The following is an 18,104-nucleotide window of genomic DNA, read 5'->3' as shown; positions in this document are numbered from 1 at the left end:
ATTCTCACAACCTAATTTCGATTCTTATCAACAGTTCGAGTGTGGCCTTTGGTTACTATAGTGTATCAAATCAGGGCATACGTCTGAGCCTTTACCAGTAGATTACTGGAGGCCTAAACCACCCGGGCTTAGAATTAGAGTATTTACGGACAAACAATCCTCGAGAGACCCGCTTCTTGCTCCACCTAAGATTCATTGTCCGGCAAGCATGCGAGGTTCACTGCACCCTGGGTGTTTCTCCACCATCGTCCATAACGTTGACAAGGCCAGCTCTACTTCCCGAGCATATCGTAAATACAGTAACAAACTAATTTCCAAGCCGGATGTACGCAAGAAAAGTGAGAACTGGATTTTAATATCCGGAGGCTTCTGTCTGTGGCCCATGTAACGCTGTGTTGGTTGATGGTGATGTTGGTTGTTGGTTTGTATTAAGCGTGATTTTCGAGTCCCACAACTCCACAGGCTAGCTAGGTTCTGTTGACTCCCTTGCCGTATTGGTGAGCTCAATTGCCTCGGTTCTTGACTGAAGGGTTTTCCTGTGCTTGTCGGCGTTATGATTGATGTTGCTGCATGTATCGGGTTTATGGTCTGGTCTTGGTTACTCTCGAGCATAGAGCAAAACCACATCTGCAGACGCTTCACGGTACCTGCTATGACTAAAAGGCCATGAGCGATTCTGGACAGGGACAGGGGTTGCCAATTAATGACATTTGGGCCCTTGCAGCCCGTGCAGGGCCGTCTTGGCGATATGCACACATGAAAAAGGCCCGTTTGGTTCCATCATTACGGAGTACGAAGAATTTATCTGACAATTTCAGCCCTGCGGGCCACAATTATTTAGGCCTATGCTTGGGGCTTGCATTTATAAATTATCATTAAGAGCCCATCACTTTCGCTGCTGACAGTGTATCACTCGCATCTCAATATCCGCGTCACCAATGTTCACGATGGTCATGTCCAGATTGGTTGTCGCGCTTGGGCTCTTCATGAGTGCCAGTGCACTACAGATGATGAAACCAAAGGACTTGGATAGTCTAGAAACTCTGATCAGCAAAGCATGTGTGAAGGTATTGACAGCCGAACTCGAATGCGACGAGTACATTAGGGAATTGACCGACCCAAATTCATTTCGGGGCGAAACAGACGAAGATATGGAGATGGCCCCAACGATTTGCAACAAACAGTGCTCCGACTCGTTCCAATCGTGGTATCAAAAGCTCAACAAAGAGTGTGCCGAGGAGGATTTCCTGTCCGAACTCTACCCACCCAACTATTTCCTATTCGGCGGAAATGTCACTTCGAGCGGCTGGAACCAGACATGTGCCAAGGATCCGAAGACGGGTCGATACTGTGGCGGTTTGTGGTCTTCTCCTCATAGACGGCTGTTTAACTGACCTTCTCTAGAAATCTTGGACGAATTCCCCGACATCGGGGATGATGAGGAAATGCCCCTCGAAGAGCTTTGCCATCCCTGTTACGTGAAGCTAATTGACATGAGGTCAAATTCCCGGGCGTGGCCAACGCCGACCGATCCAGCAGGTGACTATTGGAACAAGCAGCTCAAGCTTGTCAAAGAGAAGTGCAACGCCTCGGGAGGGCTGAAGGAAGAATCATCGTCTAAGGAGGAAACAACCTCGGTCACTCCTCACAAGACGGTCAGCGCAGATGGGTCAGGTGTGAGCACTATGCCGACAGCAAGTACGTCTTCCACAGAGACTGTGGTGCCAGGAAGTGCCGCTCATGAAAGTAGCACAGGGGATGCTAGGGCAAGCAAGCAAATTTGTGGTTACTGGTACACACTGCTTATGCTGGGCATTGGTGTGATTATGTTTTAGGCTTCAGTGAATCGTTTTGGGTTAGTGCTGTTCACTTGGAGACCTAGGGCTACAAGTAGACTATTAAGGTTCTCTTTATTCGTTCTGAGTATATATTCAATTCTTCAGTCCAACTTATTGTATAATGGAGCGTCATGCATGTCTTGCACGCTTTGCGTTCACGGATCCCCAGCTTCAAATTTCTTTTCCTGGCCATGTCTGGTCAATTATCCGGCCTGAGAAGTCAGTTGTCCTTCCCATCGGTGCACTTGCACGACATGGTTGTATTTTGCGGCACACATAGTTTCAAAAAAGACGTAACTCGGCCTTTTAACTCAATTCTTCCCAAATCTCTCATAGTTGTCTCGTACTGCTCTAAGCAGATGTGTCTGAGACCTATAACGAAATGGATACGTTTCGTGTGGATCAGGGCCTTGGCTAACAACATCCAAACCAGCAATTCATCTTCTACCAAATACACTGTCCAACCCCCATCATGCCCCAATCTCCTTACCACTATTCATCTTCTTCATTCCCTCAAGTTCCCTGAGCACTCTCAAATTGGAACTTGTAACCTGGAATGCCAACCACAGCTGCAATAACAGAGACCTACACGAAAGACTTATATTTTCGGTCACTCTACTCCATCATTGTCTTGATGGCTTCGATCGTTTGGGACCCAGCAGATGTGTTGCAGATTTCCGATCATCGCAGATGCATTGGCATCACCACAAGAGAGACCTGGTGTACGTATTCTATAAAGGAACCACGACTTTCGGCAATTGGTGCATTGCTCAAACGGATGTCGCAAAGATCTCCTGAATTCACCACGAGACAAACTCTTCATCAACTGGCAGATCTATGCCTCTGTCGCACATATCATTCAGAGCAAGTGCCAGAATTTGTTAGCCTATGGACAACCGTGATAGAGGAGGCAGTATCCGTAAAGCGTGAAAAGAAGGCGTGGGGAATGGACGAGTTTAAGCGGTTCGAACAGTTATTCGACTTGAAGTCGAGTATTTCCGAGTTGCAGGACAGTCTTGATGCCGCAAGGCAAGACAACGACCAACTACAGAAGCAGCACCAACGAGACGTCAAAAGGTTACGAGGCAAGATCAAGCATCTGGAACGACAACTTCAAGGAAGCAAAGATCATAACAATGTGGCCGAGCAGAAGTCTCTGGACTTGGAATTCAACATTGAGCATATCTTCAGACCCAAAATCATTCATCTAGAACAAAAGCTCAAAGAAAGCCAAGATCGAAACAACATTACGCAAGGAAGATTATCAGCCACAAGAACAAAGTTTGAAGAGCTTCAGACCCAGACAACTAGCGATTGGATCGCTCGAAACAGACTCGAAATAGAGAACAAATCTTTGAAAACTCAATTGACCAAAGCGCAAAAGAAACTAGATGAGCATACATTCATTAAGGACAAGAACCAGGACTTTCATGATCAGATCAAAAGCTTTGAAATCAAAGTTAAGCAATACAAAGTCATGTTAGAGGATTCAACAAGGAAAGCTAGTGAGAATGAAGAAAAAGCCGCGGCTGAACGTGGTGCGAAAGAGGCAATGGAGAGTCGCCTCAAGGCTCAGCTTACTGAACGAGAGGATGAGATTGTAAGGTTCAAGAATCATCAAGAGGAGTTGGAACAAACCATTACTGAGACACAAGCTAGTATCGACACTTGTTGGTGGCATAGACTTTGAGCTTGGAAGGAACGCTGTTGGAAGAGGAGTAAATCAGGATCTTGGATAAGAATCGGCGATGGAACAAATGAAGGAATTGGTCTTCAGACATATGCTTAGGGACGTACAATAGAGAAGTGTTTGACACTCATCTCTGATGACCTCTGGCCTTTGGCTGGTCTAGAAAAATGGCCTTGCATAGTGGTGCGACTGATATTCCCAAGCTGGCATATTGACACAGCCATAGATGAGGAACAATATTAACCGCCAATGACTGGAAGCACAAACCTCTTGCATCCCCTCCGCATCATGATCCGGGGAATCCGCGACTATAAAATAGACTTAAATGACACCCTCACTTCTATTGGGGCGCCTTGCAACATCTCCACCCCCAATTCGAAAACGGACCTTGAACTCCCGAGGTTTTGCTGGAGAATAAGCATTGCGGGACGGGCCTCCGGTGCCACGATTGGACCGCATCGACATCCCGGTCATCGATCGGCAACCCCAGATCCCAGTTCCCGGTCATGCTCGGCGAGCCATCCGGAATGAGAAGTCAGCTGTTCTTGAAGTCAATGCACCTGGACGATATGGGAAGGTTCCCCTGTGTTTTACGAGCGTCCGATGGTATACGCGGATAGCTAGTGGTACGCAACGAGATCTTTATAAGCGACGCTTGTATAAAGGTTCCATCGAAGTCCATTGACCTTAGAAAACCAGCTCGGTCAGTTCATTCAGTCGCAATCATGGTTTCTTGGAATAACATCTTCACCTTGGCCCTTGGGCTTATTGGGTCAGCTCGTGCCTATACCAACCCCATCAGAAACCCAGGTGGTGGTGATCCCCAGATTACCTACACCGGAGGATACTACTACCTAATTTCGACAGAGTGGACAAACCTCCAGCTATCCCGAGCTACCACTATTGAGGGTCTCAAGACTGCCACCCCCAAGGTCATCTACACAGACTCTGACCCTTCGCGCTCATCCAACGTCTGGGCTCCTGAGCTTCACTATCTCGGCGGAAAGTGGTACATCTACTATACTGCTGGAAAGTCCGAAGATCTCACTGGCCAGCGCTCACACGTTATCAAGGGTATGAATTCAATTTCCTTAGAATGACAAAGCTAACAGAAGTAGGTGGTGCTACTCCCTGGGATAGTTGGTCCTATGGAGCCAAGCTCTCTGATGATTGGGGCATTGACGGCACCATCCTTCGCACCAACCAATTCGGCAACTACTTTGTATACTCTTGTATGACTGGTGTGCAGTACCAATCAACATGCATCCGCAAACTGGGCTCCGACTTCTTGTCCGTCGGTGCTCTAAGCATCATCTCACAACCCGATCAAAGCTGGGAAAAGAGCGGAACTCCCGTGCAAGAGGGACCCAACGCCTTATACTTCGGCGGAAAGACCTATATCTCCTACTCAGCCAACTACTGCTGGACTCCGGACTACTGCGTCGCTCTGCTCGAGTGGGACGGAAAGACTGATCCTGCCAAGGCCTCGGCGTGGAAGAAGTCTAACGGCTGTGTTCTCAAGAGCGCGAATGGAAGTTATGGAACTGGACATAACAGTTTCTTCCAGAGCCCTGATGGAAAGCAGACTTTCATCACCTTCCATGCTACTTCTAACAAGAATGGTGCATGCGACGACACAAGATATGCTATGACGCAGCCGTTGACTGCTAATGCGGATGGCACACCGAACTTTGGGTCTGTTCAGCCTTTCTCCCACCAATTCGCTGAACCTTCTAGGTAAGTATCTTGTTGGTGATAGCACTGTCTCCATCTATTTTCAATGGCCAGGGTCGCGACAACCATGGAACAGAACTTGGAGTCCTAGTTAGGCAACCCTAAATACATGAATCTAAGAATTACTATTTCCGTTCGATATACATGCGACGATACCAAAAAAAGTGATGACGCGTCTTCATCCAATGTCTCAGTGGTCATACGACAGGGCGACCTCCTGTTGACATCGGGGGAGATGGAAGCTGCCTAGCCTGCAGGGCGTCCTAGTCCAGCAATTATGCTTAAATAGCCACGGCGCCGAAGCATGCTGACGCCCAGTGAGACATGGCAAGCGGCGGAGTTCATTTAGGATAAACATACCTTGAGCCAACATCCGTTTCAAAACGGACGTGGCACAACAAGGCATAAGTGACAGTTTCCGTCGTCTTTTTGCGACGTGGCTTGAGCTGAAAATAATAGCGTGAAGCTTACTGGTGTTTAGCTATAATCTTCCAATCAACAATCGCTGGTTGGCTGGGGCTGAGCATGAAAACAGTCTAGACTCCAGCATTTGCTGCCTCTGTGGCGTTTCCGTCAGAGCGGCATGATTTAATAATAGCGCTCTGCCCTCATTAGGTCCTTGTGTCTTTCTCATCTGGATTCTAATTTCTTCTGCATAATTCAGTGCGCTTCATGCCATTGCAGTCAAGATGGAAGTGAATTACACCGCTATCACGGACTACTACATGATCAGGTGTTTCAGCGGAGGAAACTTCTACGTCTGCAAGAAACCTTCGACTAGCTCAGAGTTTGTCGGATGCTGCGACTCGGATCCATGCGCCGACGGGTCTGGAATCTGTCCGCAAACAGACCTACGGCCGATGAGCTACAGCCCAGGGCGAACAGCATACAAATTAGGTCTTGAATGCGGCGCTCTTCACAATGCATCTTTTTATCGATGCGATTTGTCAATGCCGCATTTCTTGGGATGCTGCGGTGTTGATCCTTGCGCGAGAGGCTGTCCCCAGAGCCAGTTAATCCCGGCGCAATTACCAGCGCTAGAAGGATGGCGAAAATTATTTCTCGAGCCATATCGTGTGCAGAATAATACAGCTTCGGATTTGAGGCCTGGGGTAGAAGTGAATAGCACTTTTGAGGCACCTGATTTTTCCAATATTAATTGGGATCGTGGTAAGCATGAAGTTGGACCTGCGACTGTTATAGGAATCTGTGCGGGTTTTCTAGCTGCAAGTCTGCTCGTTCTGGGACTTATACGGCATTATTGGTATAGGTAACCGATTGATATTTGGCGAAATTCATGCTGATAATTGTCCAGGCCGTCTTCAACTTCACCAAAACATGAACAAGCAGATACTGCACATGCCCCGTTTCTGGCCCACGACTCAAGTGACGATGTCGCGTACTCGCAGATGGAAGAGACGATACCACATACCAGAATACGAGATAACTGGCATGGCGGCCCAAAGACGTTAGAGCATTGGGACGTACCAACGGTGTTTGGTTGGATCTTCAGCGTTCTTCTCACATTCACGCCCCTCTGCTTCATTGGTAAGACATATCCCTGGATCTGAAGGGATAAACTAACCGGGAAAAGCCCTGGCTATCACGGCGATCCGTCTTGATAACCAACCTCATTCCGATTACGGCAAAACGGTCTTGCAACTAACGGTACTCAGTCCGTCGTTGTACCCCATCTTATTTGCCGCCTTAGTCGGGAGGTTCTACCGGGTATTCGGCCGATGGTGCCTTGAAAGCCGCGGCGGTGTAAACCTCCCTGTTCTAGAACAGTTGATCGGCAGTCAGAACTTGGCTACCGCCATTGAGCGAATTTTCGTAATACGGACAAATGCCGTTATTGGCATTATAATTCTCGCTTCCTGGCTTCTCTCCCCCTTGGGTGGACAGAGCTCATCGAGACTTCTCCAAGATGCAAAGTTCGACTTAGTATCGAATGGAACGGTTTATTACGCTGATCCAGCATATCAAGTGTCCCACTCGAGATGGATTGACTACCGACATAGCGTTGGCGCAACGTACGCTGCGAGTTTGCTGTCGTCTTCGAAGCAGAAAGCATCGCCGAGGGATATCTGGGGGTTGCCGAAAATTCCCCAGTTGTCGCAGGATAGACTTGACAATGGCTCATACGATCTCTACGATGTGAAGAAATCTGACTTGGTCTCGGGCAAAGCCTCTTATGCTTCGTTGCTGGGTATCAAGATCCAAGGCCTCGTCAGGCCCAACGAGCCTACCAAGTTCAACTTTACAATATCAACCTCATATTTCCACGTCGATTGCGATTTCGTCGACAGTTTCGACCCGTTACGAGGAAAGTTGACGCAGAATCAAACAAATATAGTCGATTTGTTCTACAAATACCCCAGCTTCTCTGCCTTCAACATCCTGCCGCAGTCGTGGTTCAACGCAGATGGGGAAGAGGATGATATTAACTCGCCCTATCAGTTCATATACGTCAAACAAATGCGCGGCTCTCAACTTTACGTCGTAAAGTGTGCCACTCACGAAATCAAGGTCGAAACAACCATTCATTGCGGACCTGGAGACCCAGCGACGACCTGCGAACCACGACAGCAACGGCGGCTTTCTACTGAGAACCAGACTGGAACCTCTCTGTTCCCGCCATCGGTCACGCGAAGCGATTTACGTCTCAAAGAGTTGAGTTACGCTCTGTATGCTTGGGCGCAAGCTTCCGGTGACAAGGACGGAGTTCAGCCGTCGCCATCGGAGATGTATCTGATGAAAGATGAGAATCCGTATGAATTCACCAGTCAATTGCCGTGGACGAAAGAAGATCTCGCCAAGTTTCCATACGTGTTTTCCAGGCGAATGACGACTGCTTTCAATACATATTGGGACGCCGGATTGAATCCTGGAGGTCATACCAACGTCTCATACAGCACAATCCCATTGCACAACATGAATGGCCTGGAGACGGGTCAGACCTACAAAGACTCCTTCATGAACACCACCATGGGTACAAGAATAACCACGATTGATGTTTACAGCGCGCAACGCATCTGGGTCGGTCTGTTGCTGTTCACAACAATGGTGCTGCAAATTCTTGCCATTTGCGGCCTCATTATCGAAATTCTGATCCAAGGCCCTGACGTTCTCGGTTTCGCTAGTACCCTAACCAGAGACAATCCATTTGTGCCGCTTCCGGCAGGTGGATCACATCTCGACGGACCTGAAAGAGCAAGATGTTTAAAGAATATGAGGCTTGAGCTCGTGGATGTGCGCCCTGAAGATGAAACTGGGTATTTAGCCGTGAGGGCAGTGTCATCGGCCAAAGGGCAGGATACGAGCGTGATTGAAGGGAGCGTAAAATCGAGAAAGTGGGTGCACTTGAATAGGAGGAGGCTGTACGAATAAAGGGACTAGCCTCGATAGAGAAGCTCCAAGTGCCGGGGCCGAGATATGGTAACCGCATAAGCAGGGATTGCTCAGGTCCCTGATAAACTAAACAAATTTATCCTGTCAATGCCAGACTCAGATCTCGCTGAGTCACGCTTCGAGCTTCCCATAAAAGCGGTGCACATGCCCTCGATAGCGGTTCCGATAGGACACGGGTGATACCGAGCGTTATTTACGGAGTGGCACCCCCTGGACTTGACTCTAGACGGCCCTGACGGCGCCCTAGCTCGAGGGCAGAAGGCTTGAATCACATCATGCCCCGGGCGTTGGGATGAGAAAAGGCTTAGCTGTTCACTAGTGACGCGTCTGTGAAATGCCATACGCTAAAGCCGTACGACGCATCCAATAAATCTACCGAAACAGTCCGCGGGCCCCGCCTCGGTTGCAGGGATCTCTCATTGTCTCGTAGCGTGAGAGCTTCGAGACTCTGCTCCTTCAGGCCTAAGCGTTGCCGGTTTTCCCGTCGATTTGGGACCAACAGAAATACGAGAATAAATGTAATTTGACTCCCTCGTAAAAAAAACACTAAAAAGCTCGTTGGGCTGAACTTACATCTCCTTTTTTTTATTCCCTCTCCCCTCCCCTCCTCCTCTTCCTCTCGTCTCGCCGTGTCTTTTTTTAAACATCAGGCGTTCTTCAACCAGGGCTTAAATTGGTAATCCCCTTCGTCCACCAAAAGTCAAAAGCGGAATTGTCCGAATTCTCTCTTTTTTTTTTCTTAACCTCATGAAATTTGTCTATTTCCAAGCGAGGTGACACGTACGAAGAACAATCTCGCCCTCGAGATGAAGACCGCAAACCTCACACATATGGCCAAGCTGCTGATGCCACGCGCAAGCAGACAGAAGGGCGTCCTTCTGGCCATGGGCATTCTGGTGATCTTTGGATTGATAACACACACTTGGGGATTTTATTTTGAACCTCCCAGTCTTCTGTCGTACCGGTACGTCGCCACGCCAGTGGCTAAAATACCACCCAGCATTCCAGCGAAATGTCGCTAATAACAATCCGCTTGCAGAACAACACGGAGATCAAACCCGCATCAAGTGAAGCTCGCGTCGCACACGTCGAATCTAATGCATGATCTATGGAAGCCCTTTCTTCTCGACATCAATGCGACAAGCTTTTATACAGATGAGGGGTACCTCTATGAGGTACCCAAGGAGAACGAGAACTGGTCGAAGCCATTGGGCAAGAAGCTCCTCATTTTGGATGTTGACACTCGATTGGACAAGGGACCTGGCGCTGTGATGAATGACTCGGCGCTGGACTACAAGGAAATGAAGGGACGAACTGGTGGAATTATGAACCATTATCTCTATGGTATGTTCTTGTTTCGCAGCGCGGAGAAGGATGCTCGGCTAACAGACTTCAGCGATGATTCATGGCTATGACTACAAATTTGTCCGAGCTCCCGATTATCCTAAGCGACATCAGACATGGGTTAAGGTCCCAATGATCCGAGAAGCGCTAAAGTCCCACGATTTCGTCGTTTTCCTCGACGCCGACGCAGAATTCATGTACCCCCAGGTCCCATTCGAATGGTTGATGAAGCTCTGGAACATCACAGACAAGACACTTCTTGCGCTAGCAAACGATCCCGACTCTCCACGAAACCGCGACGAAAAGGGCAAGGTCATGCAGAACACAGGCTTCATGATCGCCCAGCAGAGCAACCGAACACAAGAACTCTTCGACGACTGGGAGCATTGTCCAGGCGAGAAGAAATACAAGGGCTGTGCGCGATGGGCAAACGACTGGGCACACGAGCAAGCCGCGTTCTCCAATTACGTACGATACAGCTATAATCAGACCCAAGACATTGGCACGATACCATGCATGGACGGGAATGGCGCTCCGTATATTGGAGATAAGACTTGTGGCGGAGTCTTTATCCGTCACCATTGGTTCCGCAAGGATGACCCTGCAAAGGATCTTCAACGACTGATCCTCGAGGCTTTTGTCAGTCGGTTACATGCTGGATTTCACAATGAGATACGAGACAATTTCTTAGATGCGAGTCGACATACGTACCCGCTCAACCATTTAGTCTTTTAAGCGTTAGTTGCATGCATATAGATAGATTTTAATACGAGAAACGTTTTCTACAAAACACGCGATTCTTTTGAAGTGGCAGACGACAAGTGCATAATCAGGGGTCATGTCACGACGATTGCGTTCTTCAGATTCAGCCCAGGAGGGCGAAGACAAGCTTTCATCTGTATGGTCGAACCGTAAAATCGTCCCTGAGTTAACGTTACCTCGTAAGGCTTGTCTCCATTAACCCCCCCTGTCACATGTTTACCCGTAAGGGAGAGGCAGCCGCTGACATGATGAAATTAGAACCAGACGTTGGCAAATCAAAGCCTCTGACTGCAAGTTTCCACGGGCCGAAACGCCATGATTCTCCACTCAGCCGGCACTATTTCCGCTCTGAAGTGTCTGACCGTTTTGTACGACAGCCCCTTGTCCTTGTCCCTGCGTCAGATCATATTGTGGACACGCGAGGGCTGAGTTCTGTGGAGAATGTCAGCAGGTTTGTATTGGTACGGATATATGAGATTAAACAATGCCAAGTGATATTCACATGAGTTGAAGGAGTTTATAGGATTGGGATGCTGTAAGTGATTACGACGATGATTACGAGTCAAAACGGTGTCAGAAAAGGTCAGAAAAGGGTCATATTCCTCCGGAAGGAAGAAGGATGACTGCACCTCGGTTACCGGCTGAGCAACATAACCTGATCTCGGCGATTGCTGTATCTGGTCGTTTACTGCGGTTGTCGTATAGCAAAGCATTTTGGTTTCTGTGGCTGATTACATCTGACATTCAAAAGCGGCTTTGGGTAATGATGAGAGAAGCGTACTGATATTGTGATTTGCATACAAAGTTCCAATCCTAAAATAACTCACAAACCCGAAAAAGCAGACGCGCTACTGTCTAGCGTTTAAGAATATATACAGACGAACTGAAGCACCGACAAAGACTAGCGCCCCACCGCTCTAGCTGATAACAATACGAGGGCCAGACTTGGCCGGGTTCCAGTAGATGGCATCAAGATCGTAGACACCAACAAGCTCAAGCCCCTCAACAGTACCAGGCTTCTTACAATCCGTCTTCTGGGTCATGTACGGACCATAAGTAGCCTCCCAGGTCGCGAAACCGCCAACCTTGACATCCATGCGTCCCAAGTGGACATTGCGCTGGTTACCAGGACCCCAGCCGGCACGAGGTCCAGGAGCGGGTGCAAGGCTGGAGTAGAGATCAAGCTTCTTGCTACCAATGACGTTCTCACCAGGGGCGAGATAGAAAGCGAATTGGCATTTCTTGCCCCTGGCTGCTTCGGGGTACTTGAATGTGAGGAGGGTTGTGATGTCGTTACCGCCGTTGGTGGGGGCCTTGGTAACGCGGCCTTCGTCTGTGTCGTAGATTGCTCCGTTGTTGATGTTGTAGGTGTGAATTTCAGCTGGGGTGAAGTAGTCGTCGCTGCGGGGTTCAACAGGAGCAGCGAGGCCAGTAGTGGCGATGGCGAGGATGGAGAAGATGGTTTGAGCAAGCATTTTGAAGGCGAAGGTAGATTTTATGATGGAAGATTTGAAGAGATGTGATTGTTGTTTAGATGTCTAGATTGAGAGTGTGTTTGAGATGATGAGAAGACTCAATTGTCAAGGACAGACTACCTCTTCTTATACATATGGCTTGATGCATCAATCTTCAGCTCATCACACTTACAATACCCAGCACTTCCTGCTCTGCCTCGCGACGAACTCAATTAGCCTAGCAAACCCTCGAAATAGCATCCCTCGCAGTCTAGCAACACCTAAAAGAGAATAAGCTTAATCAATACAGCCCAGCCTCCCTGCTCAGCCTTTCCCTCCAGAAGCCTCTTCTCCCTCCAGGCGTCCAAACATCGCAGCGCGATGACATTTTGGCGTGCGCCAGACCAATCAGCGTCCAGGATGGTTTGGCGAAAGTGGCACGTGGTCCGGTCTTTGACGGAGCTTCAACTCGGAGCTGAGAGCTATGGCTTGCATTTATTGATGAATGACCTGCGCGAGTGGGGAAGAGGTTCGCCATTTTTGGAAAACCTGCGGAGAAGATCGTTGGCTTGGCCTCAATGCCAAGCTCAGCCCTACGCCTTGGTCTTTGACAGCTCCAATGATGTTGAAGAAATCGCCGGGATTCCGCTCAGCTACGGAGAAGCTTGGAAATGTCTTGGACTCGGCTGTGAGGGTCATGAAATATTGGGACGTTAGGACTCGAAAAGAACTTTGGTCTTGTCGACTGCAACAAGTGAAGCCTAAAAATACACTAAGATACACTCGATTTACCTAAATATTTTTGCCACTTTGCCTATGATCACTAATTTTCCTGCCTCCAGAAGCGCCACCTAAATGCTTTCCCATGATCCGGCCCAAAAGACACTCTCCTACCTAGAATTACTTTTCGTCCCTAGTGCTAAAGTGCTGTTACAATCCCCCGTCCAAGTCCCCGTCCTTGTCCGCTACCGCGATAATGGTCTGGGCCACGGGAATATAACCTCGTAAGTCGGAGCACCGGCAAAGAAGCATAAACCAAGAACCCACTCTTTTGTGTATAAACGCAATGGTCCGTTGTGTCCATCATTTGATAGACGAACTCCAAGGAACACGTGATGGTCTAGGTCATTTGCCAGGTATTCTTCATCGGGCTGGCCTTCCGACCAGAGCGACGTGAAGACATGTGCGAGATCATCCTCTTGTTGACTAAACAGCTCTTCTGAATCATCGAGATTTTGATTGCGAATAAATATCGCGCGGGCTGTCGTAGCCTCTCCATATGAGTCGCATAGAAAACCTAGTGTTAAAGGTTGATCTGCATCCATGGCTCTGACGACCTCCTTCGCCATAAGCCTTCGATACCGCAGGCTGAAAGACCCATCCTCATCTACGACAAAGGCATCTTCCTCAAGGAAGTCCTTCATGTCATCCACTATCTCCGCGTCTTTGCGTCGTTTTTTTGCCTTCACAAGCTCGACTAGCTGTCTCAGCCGGGTGCGCTCGTAATCCGATAATTGCTGTTCACCTTTCTGAACTGCCTGTGATAAGCGTGGCGATGACCGCGGCGCTCGAAGAGTATCGTCTAGCTTCCAGAGATGGCCTCTTGTGACTATCCCAGTTTTGGTGAAGGCGACATCAACGAAGCGACAGCTCTTGTTGAAAGTCAACCTTTTAGCACCCTCGGGAGCCCTAAAGTCGTCAAAGAAAAGGCCATTGATCTGCTCAACCATTGGCTCATGTTGTGACACAGGTGGCTCATCATTCTTGAGTATCTCGCCATTTACGAGACGAAGGGCCAGTATCGCGAGGTCTAAGTTCACACCGCTGTCTTGAAGTCGCGTACTGTTGAGACGTGTCGCGTATTGGCAGCAGTTGGCGATGATGGCCAGACAATCCCATGGCTCAGTGACGCCTCGTTTTCGAACATCTGAAACAATCGTTCCAGACATGGAGCTTGAAGGTGACAGCAATATGGTGTACTTGCCAGCCGTAGCCAGTATGTGATCAATCATTTCGTCATCCTGGCTCGTCACAAAGTGATGTCGGCGAAAACCAAGACAAAATTTAGTAGCGCTTTCTGAGAATCTAGCAGACTGGACACTCAACTCGCCAGGTACTACACCGAACATCGGTTTCTTGCCGCTCAGTATGGACCGTTTTGTGTCTTCGAAATCGGCGCTGTGATGGATGAGAAGTGTCATCTTGAGACCAGCTCTGTAGTTCTCCTGGAACGTCCACGCTCTCGTCCACCATTTGTCGCGAGTGATTTCGTATATCAGGCATAGCATCTTACGAGCTTTAACATACTCTGCGCCCTTAGATAGCGCAAATCCGCCCTCGTGGTACTTGACAAGGGCACCCTTGAGTATAGAAGAGAGTGTCCTCATCTCATCCTCATCTTGGATCGGGCGACCGAGTAACGCAACAGGGTGATCACTCAGCGAATAAACACGGTCCATTGCATCGAGAGCGTGTCTCTTTTGTCGGCACTCAGTATGTGTGCATGCTGACTGCTTGCATTTCTTTTGCGGGATACTATGCCGATCAATCCACAGAAGCGGCACGTCATGGCACTGCATGTACTTGGTGATCCGTTCAAGCACCGAATTTCGTACTGAGGAGCGCCAAGCTTCTTGCCCATCCCTTGTCTCGATTTTGTGACCGTACTTCCTGGCATTCTGTGTCTCATGCTCGGAAGCGTCCCAGGTGTATGAAAGTGCGACAAAATCACTGTCTATGAATCCGTTGACAGTCTTTCTGAACCAATAAGGTGTCTCGGACTCTTCATTCTCATCTCGAGTAAGCTTTCTCTTCTTGGATTGTCGTCGGCCGAGACATTCGAGGTTCTCGACGATCCATATCATCTTTTGCTGCGGGATTCTGCATTTTTGTATCTGAAGAAATGACGAGATGATGCTGGGTTCATCTTCTGGTGTGTGGTTGCCTCGAGGGACACGTTTTGTGGCCATTCTTTGGGCCGCTGAAAGGACATTTCGGGTTTAGGGGGATGCAGTCGATTCCGACATGGATGAGATTTCTGGTGTCAAGGATGACGACGTCAGCGCCGCTAGCTCACGAGACGCGTCGCCAGCTGCCAATCACAATCCTGTCTTCCTATATGTGGGTACATGATCAGCCGTATCCCTGGGGCACATGAAATGGCCTAGGGTATCTCGCGACATTTGATGATGAACTTGGACTGCTCTTTGACTATGTTATTTTCTTACCCTGATCTAAGGAATCAACTCTTTGACGTCTCAGAGGTGGGTGCACTGTCGCCAATTTGTTGACATTAATATTCTACAGACTCGCAAGAAGCGGAAATCGATTTGAACACTGTCTTTAGGTTCATTGATCATAAATCGGAACCATCTTGTGAGACAGTTAATGCATTTGAAGGAAAGTTGCAAAAGTTCCGTTTCAATCATATATTCGAACTCACACATTTTCTACCCAAGCTCCTGGCATTGGTATGCGCTGTTTCTGCCAACAACGCCCTGCCTTCCTCTCCTTACGCTTCTGCTTCCTGTCAAATCGCTTTCCGGCCACTTGTAATTCCCGAGCCACCCATTCTGCCTCTTCCTCACTATGATCGTTGTAATAACGAAGAGGAAGCCAAAAAGGCCACCGCTTCAGATATCTGTCAGATCCGTCCGAAAGACTCAAGGTCTGATATTTCTTCCAAGCTTCATGCTGCGCAATAAATGCTTGTGTCGAGCCTCCTGGGTACATTGTGAGCGGTGTCGCAAAGTGTTCATGCTCAGTTAACAGCTCCTTAACAGGGCATTCATCGTGGATTGAAAGGTCCCAGAATGGAAATTGTCTGCCTCTCAACTCCTTGATGAATAATACACGTCTGTAGTTTGAGGAACCAACTTTCTTGTTAATCCAATATGGCGTGTCACGCCACGTCGTGAAACAGCACTCCGTCTCGACCATGAGGTATTCCTTGATGCTGATGCCAGCTTCCTCCAAAATGTCTATCCAGAGATGAATTTGCTCCAGTATCTCGTCCGTGTCCCAATTGTAGAACAGGATATCTTTCAAGACACTGAAGTCAGTGTCGCATCGAAGCTGTTGGTCGATGTCCAGCCCTCTGGAGACACAGTCTGCAACAAGGCCTGCCCATCCCTCGACGCTTACTGTTGAATCGTGCCTGAACTGTTTCATGGCGTATCTCCAGACCGCAGTATTGAAAGCCACCATGTTACTTGAGAAATGAGGCTTGCATGCTTCTACGCATATTTGCGCATTGTAGTGATCTACAATACCTAGCAGAATCATGTGAAACTCAGATGCCAAAATGGAGTCTTGCCGTATCTTGATGTATTCCAGCACGCATCTGGGACCATCTTCACCATTAAAAGCGTACAGATATCTTGCACCGCCAATATGGTTTCTAAAACGTCAGCATATCCGTCCGTATCTGTCTATGGCTAACCGTACCTGCTCGATAGATCAGAGGTTTGGGTTGCGAGAAACTTGAGAATTGACTGTGACTTTGTCAAAGCCGCCAACTGCCGTAGCGTTAGAGAGATGAACAAATAATGGGTTTTGACTTACGCCAAGAAGAGAAGTTTCATTATCAGGGTCATATTCATCCCAAGCAATGACTGTTGCAGGCGTCAGAATGCCTTGGGTAAAATATGTCTTGATTTGGCTCAAGTTATCATCCATAAAGGCGGACTCAACTTTCTCGCCGATCTGGCGCTGGCCTTCCTGGATATAAATAACTCGTGGTATCTGCAGAGTGATACAGAACGGGGCAAGGCTACCACGCCGTAGGGATAGTTTCACGTAGAGGCTCAGCATTGAAGAGCCTATCGTGAAAATAGAATCATCCTGAATTATTGACGAGTTTGTGTCGACCGAGACTTCTTCCTTCGTTGTCTTTCTCGTCCATTGCACAAACGCCTTTGTATTCCAGGCTTGTCTCCATGTGTCAACGACAGTTTCTGGGCTTTTTCGACGCGCGTGATGCTTATCGCTTTGATCAGGGTTTCTTCTGACACTTGGTGTCTTTCGCAGATCTCTAACTGTTGAAGGCGAAGTAGTTGTGGTTGGCAAAGGGCCTCTGACAGCCTTCTGGGACGTCATAGTCACGGCCCTGAAGGATTAGAAGGAATATTGCAGGTCGCAGGCTGGGTGTACTATACAGGATATTTGCCGTCATATGCAGCTGTAGCGAGGAAAGGCAACGGTCCAGTCCATTCGTGGCAAAACGAATCTGGTCCCTATGGCGCAGAAATAGGGCTCCAATAGTTTTTAAGGGATTGCGGGTATTCTTCTGCATTCTTGAGATTGTATCGAGTATGCTATGGATATCGGAGACTTGAGATAGACATTGCTGAATAATACGATTCAACTTCTTGAGAAGATTGACTTCTAGCGAGCTGGAGTTTTGTGTTCCATCCGAAAGAATAATTTCCAACGAGCAGCAAATAGTCTCGATGTCGTCAAGCTTGTCGGCGAGACTTTCGAGCTCTTTCGCCGCTGACTTGTAGGCTGCGATGTGTTCCTTGACGGCCTTTGCTGTCTGCACTAGCTGCATCGCTAGGGATACAATCCCAAAGCTTAGAGAGGCAGGGTCCATGATGTGTTAGAATTGTACTAAAGTGAGGAACTGAACTTGCAGAGAGGAGGATGAGTGGTAGGTATTTTGACGTTGACAGCGGAAGAAATTGGGCTGCTCAGAATGCCTTGGAAAGGCCTTGCACAGCATCGCGATCTCATTCGATGGATCTTTTCTCATCGCCAACTTGTCTCTGGTTCTGATTTGCCTGTTCTCGCAGCTTGCATAAAAGGAGGGGTACATTTGATGAGCAAACCAGCTGATCTTGAGTCTCATCAAAACAATATTTATTTTTATTA

General features: G+C 48.3%; 8 protein-coding genes; 5 read left to right on the top strand and 3 right to left on the bottom strand.

Moving 5' to 3' along the window:
• Window positions 1-953: 953 nt before the first annotated feature.
• On the top strand, window positions 954-1,835 carry FFUJ_11774 (uncharacterized protein; the record flags this gene model as incomplete). XM_023570711.1 has 2 exons in its annotated part: window positions 954-1,356; window positions 1,405-1,835. The coding sequence occupies 2 exons, from the start codon at window positions 954-956 to the stop codon at window positions 1,833-1,835; spliced, it is 834 nt and encodes a 277-aa protein (XP_023437784.1).
• Window positions 1,836-2,616: 781 nt separating this feature from the next.
• FFUJ_11773 (uncharacterized protein) lies at window positions 2,617-3,528 on the top strand (the record flags this gene model as incomplete). Its single annotated transcript, XM_023570710.1, has 1 exon — window positions 2,617-3,528. One exon carries the CDS (start codon window positions 2,617-2,619, stop codon window positions 3,526-3,528), a length of 912 nt encoding a protein of 303 aa, XP_023437783.1.
• Window positions 3,529-4,253: 725 nt separating this feature from the next.
• FFUJ_11772 (related to alpha-L-arabinofuranosidase II precursor) lies at window positions 4,254-5,269 on the top strand (the record flags this gene model as incomplete). XM_023570709.1 has 2 exons in its annotated part: window positions 4,254-4,602; window positions 4,647-5,269. 2 exons carry the CDS (start codon window positions 4,254-4,256, stop codon window positions 5,267-5,269), a joined length of 972 nt encoding a protein of 323 aa, XP_023437782.1.
• A 682-nt stretch (window positions 5,270-5,951) lies between these two features.
• FFUJ_11771 (uncharacterized protein) lies at window positions 5,952-8,652 on the top strand (the record flags this gene model as incomplete). XM_023570708.1 has 3 exons in its annotated part: window positions 5,952-6,532; window positions 6,578-6,810; window positions 6,857-8,652. 3 exons carry the CDS (start codon window positions 5,952-5,954, stop codon window positions 8,650-8,652), a joined length of 2,610 nt encoding a protein of 869 aa, XP_023437781.1.
• Window positions 8,653-9,479: 827 nt separating this feature from the next.
• On the top strand, window positions 9,480-10,752 carry FFUJ_11770 (uncharacterized protein; the record flags this gene model as incomplete). XM_023570706.1 has 3 exons in its annotated part: window positions 9,480-9,637; window positions 9,713-10,017; window positions 10,070-10,752. 3 exons carry the CDS (start codon window positions 9,480-9,482, stop codon window positions 10,750-10,752), a joined length of 1,146 nt encoding a protein of 381 aa, XP_023437780.1.
• Window positions 10,753-11,696: 944 nt separating this feature from the next.
• On the bottom strand, window positions 11,697-12,254 carry FFUJ_11769 (uncharacterized protein; the record flags this gene model as incomplete). Its single annotated transcript, XM_023570705.1, has 1 exon — window positions 11,697-12,254. The coding sequence occupies one exon, from the start codon at window positions 12,252-12,254 to the stop codon at window positions 11,697-11,699; it is 558 nt and encodes a 185-aa protein (XP_023437779.1).
• Window positions 12,255-13,198: 944 nt separating this feature from the next.
• FFUJ_11768 (uncharacterized protein) lies at window positions 13,199-15,202 on the bottom strand (the record flags this gene model as incomplete). The annotated part of the gene is made up of 1 exon (XM_023570704.1): window positions 13,199-15,202. One exon carries the CDS (start codon window positions 15,200-15,202, stop codon window positions 13,199-13,201), a length of 2,004 nt encoding a protein of 667 aa, XP_023437778.1.
• A 469-nt stretch (window positions 15,203-15,671) lies between these two features.
• FFUJ_11767 (uncharacterized protein) lies at window positions 15,672-17,826 on the bottom strand (the record flags this gene model as incomplete). XM_023570703.1 has 4 exons in its annotated part: window positions 15,672-16,632; window positions 16,680-16,750; window positions 16,797-17,340; window positions 17,390-17,826. The coding sequence occupies 4 exons, from the start codon at window positions 17,824-17,826 to the stop codon at window positions 15,672-15,674; spliced, it is 2,013 nt and encodes a 670-aa protein (XP_023437777.1).
• Window positions 17,827-18,104: the final 278 nt, after the last annotated feature.

Source organism: Fusarium fujikuroi, chromosome FFUJ_chr11, assembly GCF_900079805.1.
Source record: "Fusarium fujikuroi IMI 58289 draft genome, chromosome FFUJ_chr11".
NCBI lineage: Eukaryota > Fungi > Ascomycota > Sordariomycetes > Hypocreales > Nectriaceae > Fusarium > Fusarium fujikuroi.
This window is presented reverse-complemented; position numbering and strand designations above follow the sequence as displayed.